Source organism: Lygodium microphyllum, chromosome 26 (assembly GCF_053477565.2).
Source record: "Lygodium microphyllum isolate KBCC chromosome 26, Lygodium_microphyllum_v1.1.10, whole genome shotgun sequence".
Taxonomy (NCBI): Eukaryota; Viridiplantae; Streptophyta; class Polypodiopsida; order Schizaeales; family Lygodiaceae; genus Lygodium; species Lygodium microphyllum.
The window spans coordinates 28,259,959-28,284,463 of NC_141160.1; the positions used below are offsets into that span (position 1 = coordinate 28,259,959).

General features: G+C 39.0%; 1 protein-coding gene across 1 annotated transcript; it reads right to left on the minus strand.

The window, feature by feature from the left end:
- Positions 1-311: 311 nt before the first annotated feature.
- On the minus strand, positions 312-3,988 carry LOC148013086 (phosphatidylinositol 4-kinase gamma 4-like). Its single transcript, XM_087667614.1, has 2 exons — positions 1,212-3,988; positions 312-1,054 (listed from the first exon to the last, which is right to left on the minus strand). The coding sequence occupies exons 1-2, from the start codon at positions 2,610-2,612 to the stop codon at positions 665-667; spliced, it is 1,791 nt and encodes a 596-aa protein (XP_087523740.1). The 5' UTR covers positions 2,613-3,988; the 3' UTR covers positions 312-664.
- Between the last annotated feature and the right edge of the window lie 20,517 nt (positions 3,989-24,505).

Below are 24,505 nucleotides of genomic sequence, written 5' to 3' on the forward strand. Positions count from 1 at the left end.
CTCACCAGCTCCCATGCAGAAAGCTGTATGAAAGGAAACAATGTCGCAATGTACTCCCTCTTAATGACCCACATAACTATGATTAAAGAAATATGTGTGAAAAAACTCACCACTGTCCAGTGCACATTATATATTACTTGATACAAAGCACATTCTATAAAAATCCATCCAGAAGCTCACAAATTGAAGTATCAACAAAAGTCATCTCACAAATAAAAAAGAAAAGAAAACAAACAAGCAAGCATCACTAACGGGCCCTCTTATCATATCAGTAAGCAGATTAAAACCTTAGCCTGTGCCCTCAAACACTGTTATACATTTGAACTTTCTTATCGTTTTTCTTTAATAAAATAGGATACAATGCTTGAGTTGCTTTCACAAGCAAAGAGAGAGTATAACATTGCATGTGAATCCAAAGATCCAGCAATGACTTCACCTGACTCTGGTGAGGTTGAGAGGAGAACATATGGATACGCCTGAAACACATGGCAATCCAAGGTGTATATAGTCTAGACTGTTCACAACAATCTTGAAACCAAAACCATTCATTCTAGGCTTCTCAGAGGCTAGAAGCCAGAGAAGATTCACTTTTTATTAACAGAAGACAAAAATGCTTTTACATTTTTGTCTGTACATTTTCTTGATGCCTTGTAGGATGATAAGGTCAACCATGAACTGTTTCCATTGAAGCAATAAAATTATCCAGCAAGCCTGACACAACGTCAAGAAAGTCCTCCTCTTTAAAATTCTTTCTTCGTCTAGATTCAGCCTCCTCAAGTATACGCTCAATGGGTGATTTTACATCTAGAGACTCCACCCTTGACATGATGGAACCAATTTGAAAAGGTGTCAAACCAGCAGCTGCACCCTTCTTCAACAGCATAGTTGACACTCGTAGAACGCGAGCAAACTGAGGCCGGATATTCCATCCACACTGTCGCAACAATGTGATATCTTTCTCAGCATCAAGGGATTCGATATACTTTAGCGTAGATGCACTATATGGCTGGCCTGCTTGAGGCCAGTAGAGCCACTCAAATGTACATTCTTCAAACTGAGACAGAAATCAAAATTCAAGTACACAGAGTGAGACACTCAAAAGCCACAAGAGAAAATCACCCAATATGAACATAATGGCAGCTCCGAGATGGAAGAACCAAACATACAAGACAAAAATGACACCTTAGCACACCAGTCAAAGATAGGCTTACATTATCAGGCAGGCAGTAGCCATGATCAATGGGGACCAGCTTCAAAGCTCCACCGTTTCCCTTGCAAGCCAGTATATTTCCACCATTTCTATCGGTATTAGCAAGCCTCAGATCTAGAACAGTAATCTTATGGACCTCCTCCACTGGAAACATTGAAGCACCCATGTCTTCACAGCTGCTTATAGCAGGAACATACTGCTGCAACGAACCTAACTTGAACTTCCTGTACAACTTTTGATTGTCTCGGCTGTAATTGAATGCCTCATGATAGCATCGAACCATGGCTGTCTGGGGAACTCCTGCAAATCCTTCTTCAGTCTTTTTAGCACGTTTGTGACCTGTTACGGGGTGATCTAATATAAATGCCACCACCTCTCTAATAGCTCCTTCCCCACTCCTCGTCCCTTTCTTGAGACCTTCCTCAAAATACGAAGAAGTAAAACCACGAGGATTATTTTCAGCCATGGGTTCTTCATCCATGGGCTTGAAAACTGCAATACTCTGCATCCCACATTCATCTTTCATGAGATAAACGCCTCCAGACCCTTCAGAGGTCAGCTTGGGAGCCTGGCCAGCATGCAAACCCATCTTGACATGTTCTACGAGATCTTTGAGAGAATCAGAAACTTCAAATCCAATGGGGTATTTTGCTAATTGGATACTGCTGTGAGATCTTGGAAGTGCTGCTTCCCTCAGGCTACATAATTCCTCTTGCTGACTAAAGTAAGACTTGGGATGGACAACTGTTTTGGAAACAACTGGCTCTTGAACTCTTGTGACCTTGGCACTCATGACAAGCTCCACTGCAGTCCTGCCCACAAATTTAGACTTAAAATCAATTGGTTTCTGTACAATCAGATACAAAACAGCCTCACCATCCACAGATATGTCCTCTATCACTGCTGAATCATCAAGGTATTCCCCTTTTAACGTGAGGATCTGTTCTCCCAAAGGTAAGCCACCTTCTCTGTACGAAATTTGTCTCTTCAAATCCCTCACACTCTCTGTACGTTTCACTCTATATATTACAGAATTGCCTTTTGCTGTGTTGACTGTTATAGAGACAAGGTCAGAAAGGCGAAGCACAAGATGTAATGTATCCCCTTCACTTACTCCATAATCCTGCAATCGCTTGTCCTGAATAAGCTCTCGGCCTCCATACACCAGTCTTTGTTGATCGACATAAAACCCTTTGAGGGCTTGGATCTGGACCTTGATGGATTCAATGGTATCCAATTTAGACACTGCCAAAGGTTCCATTGAGAAGTTAGGACCCAGAGTGGCTAGTAGCACCTGAATTGGCTTCTCTGAGAGGGTGAAATAGTCCAGACTGTGCTGAATTGTTGATTCCTTTGAGCTAGCCACAGTTGAGGGGCTAAGGACAAGTCCGGAGGCTGCCATTGCGACAGAGTGCAGAGCTCCCACACAGATTGTGGTTGAGAGCCCCAAATTTCACCCTGAGGGCTGATTAAGACGCTCTGCTTCAGATTTTCATGCTGAGCGAGGGGGGTATTCCAAGGGTGTCAAGGAGCACCCATGCCCACAGCTGTTCGAGTTGGTGCAGATCAGGAAGGAGCGTGGAGCTCCTCACCTCCCTATGGAATGATCCCAGGCAGGAATTGGGGCCTCCTTTGGATTTTCTGAAAGGAGGGTTACAGGAAGATGCTCTGCACAAAATGTCAAAAGCGCAAAGAGGATTAAACCAATGGGGTGTCCCTAAGCATTTGAATTTAACAAATCTGCTTCTGTGATCTGTAGTAAGGCAGCAAAGACAGCTAATTTCTCCGGAATCTGCCAAGTGGCGTCTTCTCTCTGAGAGATTTGGTGGCACAGAGCTGGAGAGGAAGACACAATTATGCTGGGACACATGAGTATGCTGAAGGGCTAGAAAGAGGAAAATTAAGCTGGGGAAGGGGACTTAAATGCGTGCGAGAGAGAGAGAGAGAGAGAGAGAGAGAGAGAGAGAGAGAGAGAGAGAGAGGCCCAAGGGGAAACGGCTATCTGGAAAGGAGGCCGCGGAAAACAGTGACAAAAGACAAAGTTGAATGAGAAACAGAGGAAGGGTGAGAGAAGACGGCTTCTGGTCAAGGATGAAACTGGAGAGGATACCGTGAGTCCTTGACTAAAATGGAGCAGAGGGCAGGGGAACATGGCAAAAAGACACACAGAGAAGCTTCCGTGCAAAGAAAAACAACTCTTTTACATTCTGAATTCTTGAATACAAAAAGAGAGAGAGAGAGAGAGAGAGGCCTTTAATTAGACTTGCTTTTGATTAAAAATATGCTTTGCTCCTTATCCCTGTGTGTTTATGCATCTCACGTTCATGATCCAGGGGGGGCCCTCTTCCTTCTTCCTTCTTCCCTTCTCTGGGCTTCTTTCTCTTGTATCGACGTCCGGATCGGTTTTCCTGTACGACTGTGTGCTCTCCCTGATAGTATAGACCCGTGAAGGAATAAACCCTAAAAAGGACCCAATCTTTTCCGCCATGGCTGCTGTTTTCGAGAATTGACTAAGCAAGCATACTCTTCAAGACTACCCACATACTCCTCCACCATGTGCAGAGCTCCTGGCAAGTCATCTTGTCCGTATTTTAACGGCAGATTATTACAGATAAATGAGCCCTGTTTCCTCTTCTGAAGCCAAGTTTTCCTGTTTATTATTGTTGATCAACACGTCCGTATGAATCTTGAATGGATATGATACATCAGGCATGGAAGCAGACGGATTGATAGGGACGTCCCCTCTGTTGATCAGATGGGGGGGGCCACGCGTCTTTCTTCTGTTGTGGGGGGGGGCTGGTGAGGCTATAACCTAACAATACAATACAATACACAATCGATGGATGATGCGACTCCCCACAAAGCCGTTCGCTACGCATGCGTTTTCAACCTTCGATTCTGACGAGGCACTGATGCCCATCGGCCTTCCCGGCCGGGTCTGAAAGGATTTTCCATTTAACCAACAAAAACCATGCCCCACCTTAGAATTGGCTCCACGGGCAGGTCCATTGGACTTTGATTGAGTGAAATAGGTTCACTAAGAGACGGGACACATGCAAGCGAAATCGACCTCCGTCGATTCGCAAAGTGGTACTTTTTATTGTGTGGCTTGAGCTATTAACTTCATCTCCTCAAAATGGGCTTCTTTGCCCCAATCGACTAGTACCCCTAAGAATTAGGGCACTTTGTAAACTCCATGGAGCATCTCTATGTGGATGGTTTTGAATTATGTCTCTTGCCTCCTTTGCCATCACCATGGTTTCTCTCTCCTCACACAAAGCGTTTCCATTTCCTCCAAATCACCTTTATGAACCCTGGCAATAGGGCCCACCATTACTATGAACCTACACATGGCTAATTCTCCTCTCTGGTCATAAGTCCCTCACGTAGGTTGATTGACCTACATTGGACACAACTCTAAGGGTTGCACCACACCTAAGTCTTTGAACTTAGGCTAGTAAAAATGGGAGTGAAAGCACTAAAGCCACCCTTACTTTGAGAAGGCTAGGTCCCCCACCTATGCGAGCAAGGAGAGGGTGTTTGAGGTGAGAGACCATCATTGATAAAGGGATGGTTGTGGGCCCAATTGTAGCTCATGCAACAACTCTTTGTACTTGATCATGTTGTTTATCAATCTAATGCATAAGAATACTTTGTCTCGCTCCATTACCTTCTATTTTGAAAACAAGTCATGATTTCCTTTTTGTCTTATACACTCTTCTTGAACCTAGTCTAGACATTTGGTTTAAGACAATAGTACCAAAGTTGTGTGGGGTCTTATAATAACAAAGGAATGTTGTTGGTTTGGTTCAACTTTGCTATTATCTAGGACCAAGATGGAACTTTATTATAACCACACTTGGTACTGTATGAGATTTTGGTTGTGAGTTTGGTCTCTATTCTAATGCATCTTAAGCCTTCACTATCTCTATCTTCCTCAACTCATGGTTTTGACACTATAGTAATCAATCCTTGGTGGCTAGGTGAGAAATCGCCAGCCACAAAGCTACCAAAGGACATAATTGCTCACGATAGATGATGATAATATTTGATATCAATGGTATATATCATGCACGCACAAGTGCTTTGCTTTTAGTGAACACAGAAGATAGAGCCACTCAAGATGATAACCTCTTTTAGCACCATACTGGTATCTTTAGTAGATGATTGATCCATGCACTTTTGACATGTCCATTCACACTCATTGCCTATGCTTCAACCCTTTTGTCCATGTACCTTTGTGCCCTGATGTAGACTATCTCTTGACCCCTTAACCCTATCTATGCCTTAGCACAGTGGTCCATTACTTGTTATTAGTGCTACAATCGAGCTATCCTATGGACCGTGTCCACTTAGACCCTTGTCTTGATATTATTCCCCCTTTTTGAAAGAGTTTTCATCCTTGAAAACAAAAGTGGAAAATTAATTCTTGAGTATAGTAATGTTTTCCCAACTAGAACCTTCTTTAGGTCAATCTTTCCACTTGAGCAAAACATATTTTGAACATGATGACATGTACGATGCTCATGGAAATCCAAGATCCGTTTTGGTTCATAAGGTTGAACTAATGGTTCAATAATTTCTACTAATGCTCCTTGACCCACAAAACTATCATCATTACCAAGTTGCTTTTGTAATTGGCTAACATGAAAGACCAGATGGTCTCTGCTAGAGTGTGGAAGATCTAATTTGTATGTAACTTCACCAACACGTTTAAGGATTGTAAATGGGCCACAATACTGTGGAGATAACTTAGGAACTATTCCAAACTTAAAACTTCTTGAGTGTTTTGGAACACATAAGTAGACCTTATTACCATTTTCAAAAGTGTCCATATGTTTATGTTCATCTACATATTTCTTATAATGGCCTTGAGGTTCCTTAACATTCCATCATGCTACTTTTAGCATATCAAATTGATCTTGAAGAAAGTCCTTGACATGTTTGATTTTCTCATTGGCTAATCACACCGTAATTGGTGATCGAGATTGAAATCCATATATAAGCATGAACAAACTAAACCCTATAGTCACATGCTTAGCACTATTGTAAGCAAACTCTAATATGGGTAAATAATATTCCCAATTAGATTGTTTTTTGCTTACATATGCTTGTAGCATATCTTCTAGAACTTGGTTTACTTGCTCAGTTTGCCCATCACCCAAAATCTAACATTTTGAATAGTGCTTTTCAAAAAATGGTAATTGAACTTTTAATCATGATCACTTATGATATTGGTTGGAAATCCATAGAGCTGATAAATAATCTCCACAAATAGCTAGGCTAATTCAAGAGTTTTAACAATTGTCTTTGTTAGAATAAATCTACACATCTTAACGAGTCTATCTATTACTAGCCAAATGGCATTATGGTTACAATTGGTAGTAGTAGGAAGTCTAACAATAAAATCCATAGAGAGAATTTTCGACTTGCCATTAGGAATCTCTAAATAAAGTAAAACCCTACATACCTTCAGGCACTGAGCTTTGTTCACTTGACATTTTGGTATTGAACAACATATTTCTCTATATCCTTATGCATTTAGACCAATAAAAGTGTCTATGTATATGTGCATAGATCTTTCTTATCCTTGGATGACCTACACTAGGACTATCATGATACATAAAGAATTTGGAACCGCGTGTCTAAGTTTGAGGGTACACATATCTAACCTTTGTGAAGCAAGTGCTTATAATCAATGGTAAAGTTCTTCCATCGATTGAGCTCAACACTTGTAAGAGAGGAGCCCTATGTGGAATTCACATCTTGTGCATGAGTTAATGATTGAGGAATCCTTTCTTTTAGCCACATTCCACATATTTTCATAAGATTGATCATGCTCACATTTGGCTTATAGAGATTCTAATAGATCGCTCTTCAATATTGTAAATGAGAGAGTATTAATCTCATGTATTTTACTCAAAGCAACACCTACAACATTATATTGACCCTTGCGATACCATAGCATGCAGTCAAACTCTAGAAGAAATTTAGCCCATCGAGCCTTTCTTCCTTTCAAATCCTTTTGGGTAGTAAACCATTTGATAATGCTACCTCAAATATAGCACTATACAAATAACGGCACCATTTTTTCAAAGCATAAACAATTGCATAGAGCTCACATTTATAAGTAGAATAATTTTTCTAAGCCTTATCTAGCCTTTTACTTTCAAAATCCACAAGTCTACCCTCTTGGAGGAGCACGACTCTAATGGCTTTAGCACTAGCATCAATTTCCACCACAAACGATTTTTGTGGATCCACTAAAGCTAGGATTGGAGTAGTAGCGATAACTACTTTAAGTTTATCAAAATTGCATTATTGTTCCTCACCCAAAGAGAAAGTGCAACCTTGAGCTTTCAATTGATTTGTCATAGGAACAATTATCTTAGCATTATCTTTATGAAATTATAATAAAATCATGCCAAACCAAGGAATATTTGTAACTCCTCTAGATTTGTAGAATGAGGCCATTGTAAGATAGTTTTGACATTTTTTGGATCTATTCTAATACCTTCCTCAGATATGGTATGACCAAGGTAGTGAACTTCTATCTTAAAAATTTTATATTTAGTTTCCTTAGCATAAAGTTTGTATTACCTAAGGAACTCAAAGACTAAGAGAAGATGTTCCCAATATTCTTCTTCAAAACAACTATAAATAAGAATATCATCAAGGAAAATAATAATAATTTTTTGAAGATATGGACGTAAGACACTATCCATATGTGTCATGAATGTGGCAGAGGCCAAAGGGCATAACCAAAAACTCATAATGGCTAAACCGCATACGAAAAGTAATTTTAGGTACATCCTCTATGTGTACTCACACTTGATGGTACCCTAACCTCAAGTTCAATCTTTGTAAAGTATCGTGCTTCTTTAAGTTGATCAAATAACTCATCTATATGAGGAAGTAGATGCTTATTTTTTATTGTGATCGCATTTATATCACAGTAATATGTGCACATATATACATGGAATGATCCTTTTTCTTCATTAACAATGTTGGAGAAGCCCATGGAGAAGAACTAGATTAAATAAATCCTCGTTGGAGATAATCAATCAATTGCTTCTCCACTTCGCTAGCTTCACTAACACTAAGTTGATAAGGTGTTCTTAACTAATGGATTATCAACTTAGTGTTAGCTTCACTAACACTAAGTTGATAAGGTGTTCTTAACTAATGCATTTACTTATTGGTAAAACATTAACACTATATGTTACACTATTTAGGGAGTAAACCTAAGGGTAAATCAAGAGGAAATACATCGTTGTATTCGTTATATAGTTGGCACATATTATTATGTACACATGGTAGAGAATGGGAAGAAGAGTTTATAATAGAATGTTGCGGTGAGGAATTTTCTTTTAAAGAGAGAGACAAGAGAGTGTGTATTTAATTTATCATTGGATTCTAGTAAAGAAATATCCAAAACCGTTAATAGAAGACAAAGACTTGTGCAAAGAAACAAAGGAAGACAATATATGATAAAAATCGATATCTTCTATTTTATTATGTTTGGCCAAATAATGAAGTTCAATTGTACTTATAAGAGGGAATACATGAAAATTCTCCTTAACCTCTAACAAAACATGCACACCATTGTCCTCAAATGCAATAGTATCATGCTGATAATCACATTTTAATGAGTCACCCAATTTGTACAACCATTCTCGGCCCAACACACATCTACCCTAGTCATGTTCATACCTTGAAATTTTATTTTCATAGTATGCACTTGCACTTCTAATGAAACATCACAGACTTTAGTATCCCACACATCCTTGTCATTCCCATTCATGAGAGAGACAACATAAGTATGAATCCCAAGTGCTTGGGGAAAATGTAGCTTCTTAACCAACGTATAGTTAATGAAGTTGTGAATTGACCCGTTATCCATAAGAATACGAACTCATTGTCCATTGATCATACCATGCATTTGGACCAAAGTCATGGGGGCCTATTGTGGGTTGGCATGGTGTAGCAGTTAAGCAACACTCATGCTCATCAATTTGATGGCTAACTAATTATATAACCAAATATTTAGAACAAGCTTCCAAAGGAAGCATTTGTACCATGTACACTGCTTTTTCTTTGTTCTTGTTCTTATCAGGTTTGTTGCCTTTGAGTTTTAGACTATCATTTTTTCATGAGGACCTAAGCAATTGAAGCATAAATTCTCCTTATGCGCTCTTGTAAGCCTTTTTCTTGGGAGTGACTCTCTAGCCCCTTTGGGCTTCTTAGTATTCTCCTCTTTGGATGTAGCGTTGAACTTTCTCTTCCCTACTAATGTCGATGCAATTTTTGAAGGTGCAAATGCATATACGTGCGCTTTCCTATCTTACATTTCATAAAAAATTTGTGCTCTTGATGGCTTCTTCTAATGTTTTAGAATCTTGAGTTTTCACATTGGCCTAATACTCATTGTCCAAGTCTCAGATGAATCCTCTAACCTTTTAAAAATCATCTAAGCTTTCAAGTTTGAGAATGGTTTCTCTATATTTGGAGATGTACGAGGTTGATTTCAAACCCTCCATCCAACACTTATCATAGGTAATCTAATTTCAATCCTTTTCATTCTCAAGAAGATTCCTTTTGGAACATTTCCTTAAACTTGACCCATATCGTAGGATGAGTAGTGGCATCAAGACTCGTCCACCACTTGTAGGCCTTGCCCTTAAGTGTGAGGCTTGCCTCAAGGGCTCTAATAGAATCTAGCGTATGACATAATTTATGCAAGTCACTCAACTTTTGTAAAAAGGTGTTGACCGCATTCTTGTTTTACGATCTCGTTCCTCTCCTCGAAACATAGGTGGCTTCATGTTCTTTAACATATTATTAACCTCGTGTGTATTGATAGAGCTAGAGGCCTCACTGCCTTGAGGTAGCCATGTTGATGGATGCCAGATGCAACCCCATCTTCAAGAGACATATTTGGGATGCTCAAACCTTGTTGTTGTATCAATTACTTGAAAAGCTCCAAGTTCTATGTAACATTGTCATTAAGAGTAGCAAATTTTTTCTCTATGCTATCATGCAAGCCATTAAAGCACTGAATTCTTCCTTATCCATTAGTTCAAATGCATCTAAGTCATCTAAATAATTTATGGTTTCATTCTCATGCATGTTTATAGGCTCATCATGTAGTGAATACAAAGGTGAGAACATGCTATGATGCTTGAAATTGAGAGACAAAAATTACCGCTTACCCTTAATGTCTTCACAACAAAACATTTCACAAAACTACAAGAGCAATATGGTAGAACTCTAGAGATGTTGTATGCCAAGAGGTAGTTGAAAGGTCCTTGAAAAGCTCAATATCTCCTCCAAGCAGGCATTTGAAAACCTTCTTTGGTATTTGGAGCAACTCCAAGGCTTAACCTAATGGTTAGTTGCCTTACAATTAAGTGTGCTCAAATGTAGACAATAGTGGGATGGGTGGCCTCCCATGGAGTTTTGTCTTCAAGTGAGTGCTTCCACCTCATGCATAGCCAATGATGCCAACAAAGCCATCGTAGCCTTGTGGCCAAGTATACCAAGGTCTATGTCTTGGTTGCCAGTGCAGGTTGTTGTCAAATGGTGCCATGCACTCCCTGATCTTTTACTGTAGCCTCATTCTAATACCAGTATCATGCACGTATAGGTGCCTTTCTTTCATGAACATAGAAGGTAGGAAAAACTCAGTTAACCTCCCAACCACTCAAGACAATAGCCTCTTTTAGCATGACACTAGTATCTTTAGGCAAATCCATGCACTATTTTTAGATTGACTTTTAGTAAGTCCATCCACATAGATTGCCTATCCTTTGACCCTTTGGTTCATATACCCTTGTGCCCTAATGTAGACTATCTCTTGACCCTTTAACCTTGTCCACACCTTAGCATTGTGGTCCATTACCTACTATTAGCACTACGGCCAAAGCTATCTTGTAGGCCTACATAGAACCACCATTAGAGTTGGATTTTGCACTATCAACTGAATGCAAACCATGCATAGGATGTGCCAATAGCCACTTATACCATGCGATGAGGCCCAATGCAAACAAAGTGCTCCTCTCTTTGAGTTGGAGAGTAAGTATTATGGTCCGATTGTGTTGTCAAAAGCTAGTGGAAATCTTGAAAAAGTGCTTTCCCCATTGTTTCTATAAAGTATGGCTACTTAAAGGCATAAATTCATGTGATGTTTTAGCCTCACGCTATTTACAAGTATAGTGGCATGATGAGTGCTCAACCAATAGTTTTCTTATTAATATATTCAGTTTAGAAGGATTGTGAGGAGTGGTTACCTTCTATTCACTACGAGATCTCACGTGTGCTGAATGAAGTCGGCAATAAGTTTGTGTTTCTAAAGTTGTTGAGGATTGTTTAGGCAAAGCACCCAAGATATAAAGCTACCACAACAATTCGCGTAAATGATTGTAGATATAAGTCTCTCAAAAATATTAAGAGAATTGTTTAGTTGTCAGATCATATGAACCTTCATATTATGACCCAAGACACCCCCTATAATTACAAGACCTAATTGAATCTTGGCTGATTGGCTAGATTAAGGATGCCTACCTAACGACATATAGTCATAAGCGCGTGCTTTTTGATCTAGCATCTCCCCCCTCATTGCTAGTTATTTCATTCAGTAAGAGGGTACTCGTATAGACTTGATTGCCATTGACATTGAGTGATACATCATATCATGGACCACATTGTATATGCATACATATTATAATGGAAATTCACCTCTTGTATTTATTGTCTTATCTGGTGCACTATCTTTGATGTATTTCTAACATTATCTTTGATGTTTAAAGTCTTATCAAGTTATAGAAGTGTTTTGGTGTACCTCTTATAGTTTTTTTGAAATTGTATTACTTTGGCTTGATGCTAGAGTGGCACTTCACATTGCCAACTTTGGTATTCCACAATACCAAATTTGGTATTGTAGTCATGTTGTGGTTCTCTAAAGCTTTTGTAAATAGGTATTTTTACAATTTGACATTACACAATACCAAATTTGGTACTATCAAGTACCAAGTTCTACTTTAACTAGCATCATATTTGGTGCAACAATATTCGATTGGAGATATACATGACCAAAGGAGTGGTACAAAATGTTATGGACCATCCTATATTGTGTTTCTCTAAAATTTCTTACTTCTCTCTTTTTGGACAATCTTACAATGTACAATACGAAAATTGGTATTGCAAGTTCCAAAATTGATATTGTAGGTACCAAAATTGGTACCATAGGTTGCAAATTTCATACTATAGGTACCTCACAATATTGGCACTATATGTAGCAAAATTGGTAATGTAGGTCTCAAAATATGAAATTGAAAGGTTTTAAAATTCGGTTCTATAAGTACCAAAATTCAAACTTTAAGTACCAAATTTGATACTGAAAGTATTGATTTTGAAGTTGCAAGTGTCAATTTTGGTATTCTAAGTATTCGTTTTGGAACTATAAGTACCAATCTTGGTACTGTAAATTTCAATTTTGTTATTGTAATGCAAAACTAATCATATCAAATTTGGCATTGTAGTGCAACATGGAAAATACGTAGGTTCAAAGCAACAAATTTGATATTTTGAAGTATCTTGTATTGTGTATTTCTAAAGTTTTCATAAATAGACCTTTTAGAAATCCAACATTAGACAATACCAAATTTGATAGTATAAACGTTGTGTGAAATATTGTCCATTGGGGATAACTTTATAGTGAAGGCAACCGAGGCCATCGAGGACCTTTACCTTCTAAAATGCACCAAAGCCATGTACTAGACAAAGAAAGCATAGAAGGATAATTGACATAATAGAATTGTTAGAGGTGGATTTGTGGTTGAAGGCTTCTACTATGGCCAAGTGAAGGGAAGACATGATACATATAGTCTTCTCGACCACACACCTCTGGTCATGATCTACTCCCACCTTGTAAGAGCCATATGATTCCCAATGGAGCTTATGTCTGGAGTCTGGACTCCAAAACCAATATAGATTAATCTTTGAGGTATATGAGAACTTATACAATAGCATGCCATATGATGATGGAACCGAAGAGGATGAAGCCATGTTACCCTTGCCTACCTTTGCCAATGAGGCAAGTGGGTACATTTGTACTTCTCCTAATTATGGAATAACATTTATTTTTTATATCACCATGTCTACATCTACCTTCCTTTAATCTATATATGGTACCTACTTCAATACCTAGAATCTCAAATTTTGATATTACAATCCCAACATTGAGACTTATAGTACTAAAACCAATACTTACATGATCAAAAGTGATACTTGCGATCTCAAAATCAATACACACAATACCAAATTTGGTACTTAGAGTTTGAATTTTGGTACTCACAGTACCAACTTTTGAAATCTTTCAATTCCATATTTTGGTACATACAGTTTTGGAACCTATAGTACCAATTTTAGTACCTATAGTACCAAACTTTGAAACCTTTCAGTTCCGTATTTTGAGACCTATAGTACCACTTTTGATACCCACAATACCAATTTTGGTATTGCATATTGTAAGTTTTTCCAAAAACAAAGAAGGGATAATTTTAGAGAGACAAAAAATAGGGTGATCCGTAACATTTTGTACCATCTCTTTGGTCATATGTGTCTTGAATTAAACATTGCTACATTAATTATGGTGGTAGTTAGGGCAAAACTTGGTATGTACAACTTTAATGGGTGAACAACCCAACCATTGGGATGTTCTACCATCCGAGATGCCAAAGAGTCGATATCGAGGTGCCAAACCTTCCCATCAATGTGAACTCTTGGGAAAGATCAACACATTATCCCTAAAGTAACTTTTATTCATTGAGTGATGGCCCTTCCACTTGGCACTATCAAATCACTAAGGGGCCAACTTTCATACCTACTCAACCATTATGTACTCTTATTCTGAAGTTTCTTTGAATGATGATGAGAAGTAGACGATATGGTAATCTTATGTTTGATTTTGCATAGTGACATTGAAACTAGCTATCTGTTGACCATTCTATAATTACACCTAAAAAACCTAACTATGCCCGCATCTTGGTATCCAATACCAATATCCATGAACACCAATTGCTATTAGCTCAATGTGGAGCGAGCAGTGAGGGGTAAGCACTTAGGTCACGAGCATGCATCCATTGGGCTTCTTCAACAGGATGATTTTTAAATTTCACCAAATATCTAGAATATCTATGGCCAGTTCTAGTGGTCATAAAGTCGATATCTAAAATAGTCTCAAGTTCAAGGGTTTCAGTTTCTTCTTCTAACAAAGGAGGATTTTTATAGACAGGATGGATAGGTAATGGTCCTTTGAAAGGTTGTAACAAAATTGATATGAAAAGTGTTGTGGATTTTCCAGTGTTGGGGTAGTTCTAATTTGAAGGCATTGTCATTGATTTTGTGAATGATTTTGAAAGGTCCATAAAATCTAGGAGCTAACTTAACAACAGGGTGTTTCTCAACACTTTGTAGTCTTCACTTTTCAATTTGTAACCAAACATAATCATCAACTGTGAAATTCATAACTTTTCTTTTCTTGTTTACTTGTTTAGTATATGATTGCTAGGTTTTCACAATCATATCTTTAACTTCATAAAAAATAGTAGCATGCATATTGGCAATTAATTTATTCCAATCAGCTTGAAAACTGGCGTCTTGATCATAGATATCTTTCATAGGGATAAGGGAATCAAAAGATATCACAGAGATATTATGAATAGTTAGTCTTCTACTCAAGACATCGGCAACAACATTTTCTTTTCGGGGTTGATATTGGATAAGTGGATGAAAACTTTGAATAAAAGCAGCCCATTTAATATGTCGGCAAGATATTTGTGGCTGACTAAGGAGATGTTTGATACTTTGTTGGTCAGTTTTAATCATGAATTCAGATCCCATTAAATAGTGCTTCCCAGCGCCACCGCGCTGCCTGCTCTACACATCAATTGAAGCATTCACAATTGTTTATAAATAAAATAAACAAACAATAGTGAATACCTAGCAGTCTTCAACTACAAAATAAATAAATAGGTTGGAACTCTATCCTAACCTTAATTTAATATGAGTGCACTCTAAACTCATAAACGCCCATTAATTTAAATATGTAAGTGGAATCACCCATTGTGGAGTCACCCACGTGCATATTAAATTAACATGACGCCCAAAAAGGATAGGCGTCCTCGTCAAATTCTCGCACAAGGAATCCACCTTGTGTACAATCCTCGGTAAATAAATATAGTTTTACAGAATCCACCGCAAAACCTCATGGAATCCACCATGGAATAAAAACTCACAGAATCTACCGTGGAATATGCCTCCTGGCATCATACCCCCGGGGTGGGATAGCAATTGTCCTCAATTGCTATTAGCTCAATGTGGAGTGAGCAGTGAGGGGTAAGCACTTAGGTTACGAGCGTGCATCTATTGGGCTTCTTCAACAGGATGATTTTTAAATTTCACCAAATATCTAGAATATCTACGGCCAGTTCTAGTGGTCATAAAGTCAGTATCTAAAATAGTCTCAAGTTCAAGGATTTCAGTTTTTTCCTCTAACAAAGGAGGATTTTCATAGACAGGGTGGACATGTAATAGTCCTTTGAAAGGTCGTAACAAACTTATATGAAAAGTGTTGGGGTAGTTCTAATTTGAAGGCATTGTCGTTGATTTTGTGAATGATTTTGAAAGTCCATAAAATCTAGGAGCTAACTTAACAACAGGGTGTTTCTCAACACTTTCTAGTCTTCGCTTTTCAATTCGTAACCAAACATAATCATCAACTGTGAAATTCATAGCTTTTCTTTTTTTGTTTACTTGTTTAGTATATGATTACTGGGCTTTCACAATCATATCTTTAACTTCATAAAAAATGGTAGCATGCATATTGACAATTAATTTATTCCAATCAGCTTGAAAACTGGGGTTTTGATCATAGGTATCTTTCATAAGGATAAGGGAATCAAAAGATATTGTAGTGGGAGCTCACGCTCAACCGCCAAGACCCACGGACCACTTATTGCTTCAAGCGTTTCAAGCGAGCTCTAATGGCTATCTCTTACCTAGCTGACGCGTCGTCGATCCTATGAGTGTAGTGAGCTTACCTTGATGCCGATACAAGTTGCCTCCTCTCTTGCACATCCCGGTAGCTCCACGATCCTAGATGCGAGCTCAAGCATCCTCAAGCCTCCTCCATCTCCAAGCTCCATCCTCCATAGCCGCACGCGCCAGAAAAGAGAAGAGAAGAGAAGAAGAGAAGAGGAGATGGTGAAGAGCTTCACCCTCTTGATCCCTCACTCTCACACACTCACTCCCTCACACTCTCACACTCCCTCTCTCAAGAGCACACACAAGCAAGAAGATGAAGAGAAGAGAAGAAGAAGAGAGCTCTTGTTAGCCACACACCAAAGAATGAGCTCCCATTTACTTTTTGAACTTTATATATACAAACCCTAAAAACCCCATGGGCGCCCATCCCTTTTTACATGACCGGCCATTGTGGCAAGGTCCTTTTTTCTAATTCCCTCTTCTGGCTTCATGCCTCTAGCCTACGCTCGTCTAATATTTTACAATTGGCACAGGAGGGAGCCTAGTGCTCTTTTACAAGAGTTTTCCAAGTTTTTTGAGGTGCCTTTCATTTAAAATTGCGCTTTTTGCCTCGGCTTAGCTTTGGAGGTCGCTTGCGTGTCTTTGCTCTTTTTCCATGTTTTTTCTACTTTTTCCTTCCTTTTTCCGCCATCTCGACTTGGGGTTAACATTACCCCCCCTTCTAGACGGGTGCCAGTCCCATGGCACTTCTGTGTTGTTGTAGGTTGGCAGACAATTGGCCAAGTGGTGTAAAGGTGAGGGCCACTTGGAGACTCAAGTGCTTGTGGAAGCTATGAAATGATTTTTTTCGGAGAAGCCAAATGGATATTGCGTGGTTGACGGGGGCCTCCGAAGTTGGTGGTTTGTTGCTTTTTGTGATGCCTGAAAGGAGAAGGTGCGGTGATGTTCCTAAGGGGAGTGCCTACCTCATTGTGTTAGTGCATTGTGCTCGTGCTAGTGGAATGGAGAGGTGGGTCTAACCGCAAGCAAGCATGGGTGATGTCCCACACTTGAGGACCCCATTTGTGCCAAGGGAGGTGCGGTGCAAGTGGCTTAGGGTGACAGGTCTAACCATAGGCAAGTGTTACCTCCCTAGTTATGTCCTGCCCTTGATGTGCCCTAAGTGTGAAGTGGGGGAGTAAAAGGGCTAGGGGGTTAGGAGTGGAGCCGGCCGATCGAAGCCACCGGGCACGCCTAACTTGAGAACCCCTAGGTGCAGTGATCGTGCTTTATGTGGTGGTAAGTGCTTCTGCAAGTGGGCTATGTTGTCCAGTCAGTGGAGAGTGTTTTTCGTGATTTTCCTTTCATGCTGTTCTTTTCTTCGCTTTTACTTTTTTTTTTTTGAAGTTACAGTAGTGGAATGACAGCCAGGGCCTAATTCTCTTCATCTGAATGAGGAGGGAAAGGGGGTTGGATGGATTTGCTCAAAAATTGGTAGCTTTGCATGTATCCTTTCAGATTCATGTGGACGTGGAGAGAGGTGGTGGAGAGGAAAGGGTGATTGCATCTAGTAAACTGGATGTCATTCATGTCTTCTAGGAGAGCTAGGCAAAAAGAGGGGAGGAGACTAGCCCTCATCATTAGATGAGCCATGGCACATCTGTCAATGGCGTTAGGGTCGAAGAAAAGGGGAGGCAGGCCGCGCTCTTGTGGAGTCGGGTCCTGCTTAAGTAATAGCTTAAATAATCTAAGGTAGTTACATGTAGTTACAAAAGCTAGATCGGGGCATGAAGAGAAATCTGCGAGGAAGCATGTCATAGATTCATCTAGGCTTTCTGAGTTAAAGAGGAGGGCATGTTCGAAGGATACTACATTGGAGTTGTAGATAATGGGAAAGTCGTAACACCCGAGACAACTTGTAATAGGTAGTTATTTCTAATAATGATATAGTGGCCTAAGATTTGCATGTTCTACATGATCATGATGTTAGATAGAGAGGGCATGCTGTACATGCCCCACAACTATTTTTTAGATGCTCTGCTAGAACCTAACATCCTCCTAATCGTTTTGAGCCCTTTATGCATTCTATGATGGTGATAGATTCTCATGAGCCTCTTACTTATGAGGAGGCTATGCACAAAGGTGATGGTTACTCTTGGGAGAGGGCCATGCAATTTGAGTTTGACTCACTATAGAAAAATCATAAATGGGATTTGGTTTCCTTTCCAGATAATAGACATGTGTTGTTATACAAGTGGGTGTATAAGTTGAAGAGCACTCTTGGTCATCCTAAGCTAGCATACAAAGGCACTTTTGGTTACTAAGGGTTTTAAGTAGGAAAAGGGATTTGACTTTGATGAGATATTCTCCCATGTGGCCTGCAACCCTTCACTTGTATTAATCTTGGTTGTGGAAATGGATTTGGACTTATACCAAATGGATGTTAAGATGGCTTTCTTACATGGGGACCTACATGAAGATATCTATATATAGTAGCCTAAGGGCTTTAAGGAAAAGGGCAAGGAACATCTAGTGTGCAAGTTGAGGAGGAAGAGCCTTTATAGACTTAATCAAGAACCTAGGGAATGGTATCATAAGTTTGATGCCTTTATGCACTCACAGGATTATTCTCACAATGATTTAGACGTGTGTCTTTACATGAAAAAGGCTCATGATAGTAGGCTTATCATCTTGGTGCTATATGTTGATGACATGTTGATTGCTAAGAGTGCTCATGATGAGATGGATGCTTTGGAAACTCAAGTCAAGAGGAGCTTTGAGATGAAGGACATGGGATATGCCTCTCACATACTTGGCATGTGCATTGTGCACAATCGCTCTAAGAAACTCCTCTAGATGGAGTACATTCATAAAGTCCTTTAATGATTCTATATGCAGGGTGATAAGTCCATTGGCTGCCCATTATCTTCTCATGTGAATCTTAGTTAGGCAGATTTTGATGATAAGAAGGCCAAGGTGGCCAAGACCCCCTATGCATTTCTGTTGGTGGGTAGCTTGATATATGCCATGATAGGCACTAGACCTGACAAAGTATTTGCAGTGGGAGTTGTGGCATCAAGGAAAGAAGCAGCAAGTATGTAATCATTTGAGTTGTACTCCAAGGCATTTATCTCTTCTATCTTAACACTAGACTTAAGAAAAATGGTGCGATCTCATCAAAAGATTTGGCATTATCCTACACATTTTCTTTGCCTTTTTTGTGCCTATCATTGCATATCTTATGGCATTGTGGCCCTATATGACCTTGTTGCACATCATAATGACAAGTGAGAGGACTTATGACCATGAGACTTACTGTATGATTTTCCATGAGGCTTAGACTTACCCCTATTGGATTGTGAGTCTCCACCATGATTATTATTTCCTTTATCATCAAGTTTGCCTCTAACTATAAGTGCATGAGAAGTACAAGTTGCATCAATGTTCTTGTTATTCACTTCTTATGTAAGCAAAGCTCCCTCTACATTGTAGCATTTAAACCCATCTTTAGGGGGATTGGCACTCATAGTAGTATGGAACGTATCCCAAGACTCAAGTAGTGTAACAAGCAAGAATAGAGAATTATTTTATCCTCAAACTTATTGCCCTATGAGATAAGATGATCAATAATGGAGTTGACCTCATTCAAATGAGATATTAGAAGTGCCTCCTTCATGCGAAGTTCCATAAGCTTCTTTTATTAATACAACTAAGGTGTAAGACTCTGCTTCTCATAAAGATCACATATCTTTTTCCATAAATCATAAGCACCACTTTTGTCTCACTAACATTGAAATAAACCTTCTTGAATAACGACAACGGACTTGCATAGCTCATCCAAATTAGCCCATATCTCTACATCAAACTCCTCATGCTTTATCTATTTGCGTTTCAACAATCAAATTTGCTTCTTTTGCACCAATACTTGCCAAATCTAGATTTTTCAATAATTCAAGCCCAACTTGTCTATGTTAAAGATGATACTATCCCTAGTACTAGATGCCATGATAATTGCAAAGCAAAGGGTAAACACATTACTATGATAGCAGTAATATAACCCCAAAATCATCCCAAAACCAATTGCAAGAGGTGCATTATAATACAAGATATACTTATCCACAAAGCAAATGCATAAAGTGCTTGTAACAAGTGCCTACTCTCAAAGAACTACTCAAAATTGAAATTTTAGCACGGTTGGTCACAAAAATATAGTAAATGAGGGCATAATTATGGGAAAATGACCAAAATACAAAGCTCCCACTACCAAGAATATCCGAATACTAATTGGGATATGTAATGCAATTAGCATTGCAAGATAGGCATAAACCACATGGTAGGTGATAGTGATGGTGGGTGCCACATGTAGATGAGATCTCATATTTTAGTGACTATTGAATAAGGGAAGGCCGGTCACACATTATGACTGTTGGAGTTCCCACATATGGTGTCTCTTTGTCTTTCTTGCTCTCTTGCTCTATCCGCTATATAGCTCTTACCTTGCTTTTGCTTCTACTTGTATATTTGCACTCAAGCTCTATCTTTCAAACTATACATAAGAGATATCCCAAAAGCAATAGAGATCTACCAATCTACAACTAACTCATTGTATATGAACACATAGTTGTAAGAACAACAAAGCTAGTTTACCACCCTTGTAACTTCTTCTCAACATTTGTGAAATTTGTCAGATGGTTCTCATAGGTATAGTCATGCCTTTAAAAATAGCATATTAGGGTATAGTAGCACCCTTTCTTTTGTTTCAATGGGGCCACATGTAGATGAGATCTTGGGTTTGAATGGAAATGGATACACCTTGTGTGTACATGGTTGGATGCATCATAATATCTGTCCAATATTGCATAATGGTGATCAACAATCAAGGCCTCAATTTGCATGGTTATATGCATATAACACTAGGCATGAAATAACAAACCAATTGCAAGTGAGGCCTTTCTTGATGCCCTAATTGTTAGGGGAGCTTTAAGAGATTATGCATACTTGTAATGTTTATGCTCAAGCTTTTTGCCCTATTGGGGCTCTTTGTTAAGATAGCCATACCATGGAGCTAAGGATGATGATTATATATAGTCATCCTACATTAAGGCAATACTTAGTGCCCATAAAAAATGAGATTGCTGCAATTATACATGGGTGTGCTAATGAGGATGAGCTTGAACATTGTGATATCCATGTCTTCACTCAAGAAGGACGATGCATGGGCATAGATGCTTATGTTGTATATCTTGATTTTTCCTAATGGGGAAGATTGATACAATTATACATGGGGGTGCTGATGGGGATGAGCTTGATTGTTGTGATATCCATGTCTTCACTCAAGAAGGATGGTGCATGGGCATAAATGCTTATGCTGTATATCTTACTTTTTCCTAATGGGTAAGATCCATGACATACAAGGCTTCCATATAGCGATGTCAGAAGGATGTGTCCTTAGCATAACTGCTAAAAAGATTTCCTTTATAACATTCACATGTAATTCCAAGTGGTCAATGATTTAAGAAGTGCTCTTTTATGGATAGACAACTCATGCTATCCAAATTTCATTGCTCGAGGTTTTCATGCAATACGTGTGGATTTGATGAACGTGCTTGTTAAAAAGCTACTTTTTGAAAAGGTGATTGGATATGTTAGCATGATAGAGTTTCAAAACATGGATTCGCCTCACTTCCAATTTGGTACTTTCTTGGACAATTGGCACTTATAACACTTAAAGTACCAAATTGGAAACTTTACAAAGGCCTAGATACTATTCTTATTGTACCAAATTTGATAGTTTCGTGGAAAACAAGCACTTACAATACCAAAAGTGTCAATTTGGGAGCTTGAAAGAGGGCTAATATTATTAGTATTGTACTAAATTTATTACTTTCTTAGATAAAATAAACATAGAGTACCAAAAGTACCAAATTGGATACTTTCCAAAGGTCTAGGTACCATTCATAATGTTTCAAATTGGTACTTTCCAGGACCAAAAGCTTGAAATTGGATACTTTTCAAAGGCCAAAGTACTACTTGTGAAGTACTAACTTTAGTGCTCTTTTGGACTACTAGCTGCCCAATACCAAAAGTATCCAATTGGCAATTACAAAATCTAATGTGGTACTTTTTGGATGACAAGCATGTATAGTATAAAAAGTACACAACTTGATACTGAGAACGACCTAGCTACTATTCACAAAGTACCAAGTTTTGTACTTTTCTAGCACATACAATTTGAAAAGTGTCAAAGTTCTTTATGAATAGTACCAAAATGCACACATAGTACCATTGCTACTGCCGTAAAGTATCAGAAGACATATTCAGTACCAAAAGTTTGGTTAGTGCCCTATGTAGTACTAAATCCTACACTAATTCACCTAATTTGGTGCTATATGGGCTAACTGATATTTATACATTACCAAAAGTAACATGTATAATACCCAAGCCTATGCAGCAGGTTCTAAAACATAAGATTATCTCATGTATAGAATTGGAAGCTTCTACCTAGACTGTTGTCATATCATATATTGAATTGTACTAGAGATTTGAGTAGACTCATCCTATAATGCAATTATCTCTTAGATGCTTTGAGGTATTGAGCCCATACTTTGTTTGGAAGTTGAAAGAAAAGTATACTTGATGTTGTGTGTATCATGTCCAAATGTTGTATTTCAAAGAGGCTTTCAATTATATGTGGTAAAATAAGTATGGTATGAAGCTAGGAGGCATATTCCACGATGGATTCCGTGAGACCACGGTGGATTCCGTGAGGTTTTGCGATGGATTCTGTAAAACTATATTTATTTGCCAGGACTCGTATACAAGGTGGATTCCTTGTGTGGAAAGTTGACGGGGACGCTTGTCCTTTTCGGGTGTCATGTTAATTTAATGTGCACATGGGTGACTCCACAGAGGGTGATTCCACAAAATACATATTTAAATTAATGGACTTTTATGAGTTTAGAGTGCACTCGTATTAAATTAAGGTTAGGACAGAGTTCCAACCTTTTTATTTATTTTGTAGCTGAAGATTGCTAGGTATTCACTATTGTTTGTTTATTTTATTTATAAACAATTGTGAATGCTTCAGTTGATGTGTAGAGCCGGCAGTGGTGGCACTAGGAAGCACTATTTAATGGGATCTGAATTCATGATTAAAACTAACCAACAAAGTATCAAACATCTCCTTAGTCAGCCACAAATCTCTGGCCGACATATTAAATGGGCTGCTTTTATTCAAAGATTTTCATCCACTTATCCAATATCAACCCAAAAAAGAAAATGTTGTTGCTGATGCCTTCAGTAGAAGACTAACTATTCATAATATCTCTGTGATATCTGTTAACCCCAAGTCGAGATGGTGAAAAAAGGAAGGAAAAAGCAGAAAAAACATGGAAAAAGAGCAAAGACATGCAGGCGACCTCCAAAGCTAAGTCGGGGCAAAAAGCGCAATTTTAAATGAAAGGCGCCTCAAAAAACTTGGAAAACTCTTGTAAAAGAGCGCCAGGCTCCCTCTTGTGCCAATTGTAAAATATTAGACAGGTGTAGACTAGAGGCATGAAGCAAGAAGAGGGAATTAGAAAAAGGGACCTTGCCACAATGGGGCTGGTCATGTAAAAAGGGATGGGCGCCCATGGGGTTTTTAGGGTTTGTATATATAAAGCTCAAAAAGTGAATGGAAGCTCATTCTTTGGTGTGTGGCTAACAAGAGCTCTCTTCTTCTTCTCTTCTCCTCATCTTCTTGCTTGTGTGTGCTCTTGAGAGAGGGAGTGTGAGAGTGTGAGGGAGTGAGTGTGTGAGAGTGAGGGATCAAGAGGGTGAAGCTCTTCACCATCTCCTCTTCTCTTCTCTTTTCTCGCGTGCGCGGCTATGAGGATGGAGCTTGGGGATGGAGGAGGCTTGAGGATGCTTGAGCTTGCATCTAGGATTGTGGAGCTACCAGGGTGTGCGAGAGAGGAGGCAACTCGTATCGGCATCAAGGTAAGCTCACTACACTCATAGGATCGACGGCGCGTTGGCTAGGTGAGAGATAGCCATTAGAGCTCGCTTGAAATGCTTGAAGCAATAAGCGTTCCGTGGGTCTTGGCGGTTGAGCGTGAGCTCCCACTACATTTTGGTTCCGTTGTCGGAACCAATGGATTCAAGCTTGAGCACTTGCGCGCCTCATATCGAGCATCGAAGTAAGGGATTCATCCCCGAAACGGAGCTTGAGATAGGTAGGAAGTTTGGGTGTTTTTGATCTTCAAAACAAGTATTTTGGGATATTTTATTTGT

Coding starts and splice junctions, on each gene's coding strand:
- LOC148013086 (XM_087667614.1), bottom strand. CDS start 2,612: ATGGCAGCCTCCGGACTTGTCCTTAGCCCCTCAACTGTGGCTAGCTCA. Junction 1,055..1,211: donor GCTACTGCCTGCCTGATAAT/GTAAGCCTATCT, acceptor TTTCTGTCTCAG/TTTGAAGAATGTACATTTGA.